This window comes from Apium graveolens, chromosome 6 (genome assembly GCF_009905375.1).
Source record: "Apium graveolens cultivar Ventura chromosome 6, ASM990537v1, whole genome shotgun sequence".
Classification (NCBI taxonomy): Eukaryota; Viridiplantae; Streptophyta; class Magnoliopsida; order Apiales; family Apiaceae; genus Apium; species Apium graveolens.
The window spans coordinates 25,740,121-25,742,649 of record NC_133652.1 but is presented as its reverse complement, the minus strand read 5'-3'; the positions used below and the strand labels follow the sequence as shown (position 1 = coordinate 25,742,649).

Genomic DNA, 2,529 nt, shown 5'->3' with positions numbered 1-2,529 from the left:
AGTGATTGCCACAAATTCCTTCATGCACCTCTCTGAGAATATAGTTTCCTTCTTCCATATCCACACAACGTAACAATGGCTGATTAAATCCTCTCTTGTATAATATCCCATCATATTCCACATACTTTGCAGCCTGGTACCGAAGGCGTCGAGCCTATAATTTGTCTTCTGGTACAGCTCCTGTCTGAATATAGTTATGAATGGGGGTCATCTAGCTTTATCGCGGGACTTCTTGCGTCTGAAGCACCTCTACCTCTAGAATACTTGGGATTTCCTGGATTCCCAGAGGGATTTGTCCAAGTTGAACGCTGTCCTTCTGTGAACCCATCTTGGCCAAAGCATTCGCATTACTATTTTCTTCTCGCGGAACGCTTTCTAGCCTGGCATTTGAAATTTTTTTCAGTAGGCATTGCGCACATCTCATATATAACTCCGTTCGCGGTCCCCGGGCTTGGAAACCTCCATTGACCTGGTTCACAACTAATTCGGAATCGCTCCGAACTATCAGATTCATGACCCCTACCTCCAGAGCTAATTTCAGACCGTTGATCAAGGCTTCATACTCAACATCATTGTTTGTAGCATAAAACTTGAAATGGATAGCACTCATCAAACGGTGCCCCTCCGGAGTGATCAAGGCAATCCCGGCACCTGATCCATTGTTGTTCACGGCCTCGTCAACATGTAATATCCACCAAGGGTGTGGGAGTTCCTGCCTCTTTTCATCCTAAGAACTTCCTTGCGAGGTCGGTTCCGCCACCACTATGGCCTTGTCATCAACTTCTGCATCGAACTCAAGTATGAAATCAGCCAGCGCTTGTCCCTTGATTGCCGTGCGAGGACAGTATTCCAAATCGAATTGTCCTAGCTCTACTGCTCGTTTTAACATTCTCCCTGACGATTCGGGTTTATGTAGAATATGCCGAAGTGGATAAGCGGTGCGAACTTCTATTCGGTGAGCCTGAAAGTATGGTCTTAGCTTTTGTGCCGCAAGAATAAGAGCGTACACTAGTTTTTCCATGTTGGTATACCTGGTTTTCGCATCCAACAACCTTTTGCTCACATAGTATACGGGCCACTGGTGGCTTGCTTCTTCCTTTAGCAACACCGCGCTGACGGAGTATTCAGATACCGCCAAGTAAAGAATCAACATTTCTCCATCTTCTGGTTTGGCCAACATCGGAGGATTTCCCAACTGCTATTTGATTTTCAGAAAAGCTTCTTCACACTCGGGGGTCCACAGAAAATCCTTTCCCCTTCCTTTGATTGCCTTGAAGAATTCGTTGCACCTATCTGATGACTTTGAGACAAATCGATTTAGGGCCGCAATCCTTCCTGTCAGGCTCTGTACTTGTTTGACGCTGGTGGGAGATTTCATGTCTAGCAGAGCTTTGATTTTTGTCGGGTTAGCCTCAATCCCCCGATAGTTGACCATGAATCCCAAGAATTTCCCTGACTCCACACCGAACACACACTTCTGCGGGTTTAGCTTCATCTTATATTTTCTCAGGATGTGGAACATTTTGGCTAAGTCGGCGATGTGGTCCTCCGCCCTTTTAGATTTTATGAGCATATTATCCACATATACTTCAATCATCTTCCTAATCTGCTTCTTGAACATTTTGTTTACCAATCTTTGATAAGTGGCACCAGCGTTGATCAGACCAAATGGCATTCCGATATAGCAATAGAGCCCTCTATCAGTAATAAAAGAGGTGTGCTCCTGGTCAGGCTCATACATAAGGATTTGGTTATACCCGGAGTATGGGTCCATGAAGCTGAGCAAGGCATGTCCTGCCGTGGCGTCGACCAACTGATCAATTCTTGGTAGGGGAAAACTATCTTTCGGGCACGCCTTATTCAAATCGGTGAAATCCACGCATGTTCTCCATTTGCCGTTGGGCATTTTTACCAACATCGGGTTTGCTAGCCACTCTGGGTAGAAGGATTCTCGAATTAATCCAACATCCAGGAGTCTCTCTACTTCTTCTGCTAGGGCTATAGCTCTCTCTCCGCTTACGGCCCTGCACTTTTGTCGAACCCCTTTATGCTTGGGGTCGATATTCAATCGGTGGCACATTATCTCTGGATCGATTCTTACCATATCAAAATGGATCCATGCAAATACATCAAGTTTCGCCAAGAGAAATATTGAAAGACCTTCCTTCAACTTTGGTACCAACTGAGATCCTATTCTCAAAACTTTACTCGGATCTTTTTCATCGACAGAGATTTCAATTGTATCTTCTGCTGGCCCCATCTTCTCCGTTGGCATCGGTATCCGGGGATCTAGGTCAGGCGAATCATGGATTTCATTGTCTTGTAGAGAAGGCGCATCCCCTTTAGGAGGAGCGTCGACTTCTTTAGAAGGCGCGCCCTGCATAGTAGGGGCATCAACTTCCTTGGTATGTTTTGCGGGTAAGGGCGCTCCTTCCGGAAGGAGGGCATCTATCTCACTTCCTTCCTGTTCGAGGCTTCGCAAGACATCGAACCTTCCTTCTAACCGTTCCCCATTGAAATCTGCTTGGA

The 2,529-nt window shown here is 45.9% G+C and overlaps 1 protein-coding gene across 1 annotated transcript; it reads right to left on the bottom strand.

Annotated features, from left to right (window-relative positions):
* Nucleotides 1-217: 217 nt before the first annotated feature.
* Nucleotides 218-1,180, bottom strand: LOC141664806 (uncharacterized). Its single transcript, XM_074470759.1, has 2 exons — nucleotides 736-1,180; nucleotides 218-651 (listed from the first exon to the last, which is right to left on the bottom strand). Exons 1-2 carry the CDS (start codon nucleotides 1,178-1,180, stop codon nucleotides 218-220), a joined length of 879 nt encoding a protein of 292 aa, XP_074326860.1.
* Between the last annotated feature and the right edge of the window lie 1,349 nt (nucleotides 1,181-2,529).

Coding starts and splice junctions, on each gene's coding strand:
- LOC141664806 (XM_074470759.1), bottom strand. CDS start 1,180: ATGTTGGCCAAACCAGAAGATGGAGAAATGTTGATTCTTTACTTGGCG. Junction 652..735: donor GGAACCGACCTCGCAAGGAA/GTTCTTAGGATG, acceptor ACAATGGATCAG/GTGCCGGGATTGCCTTGATC.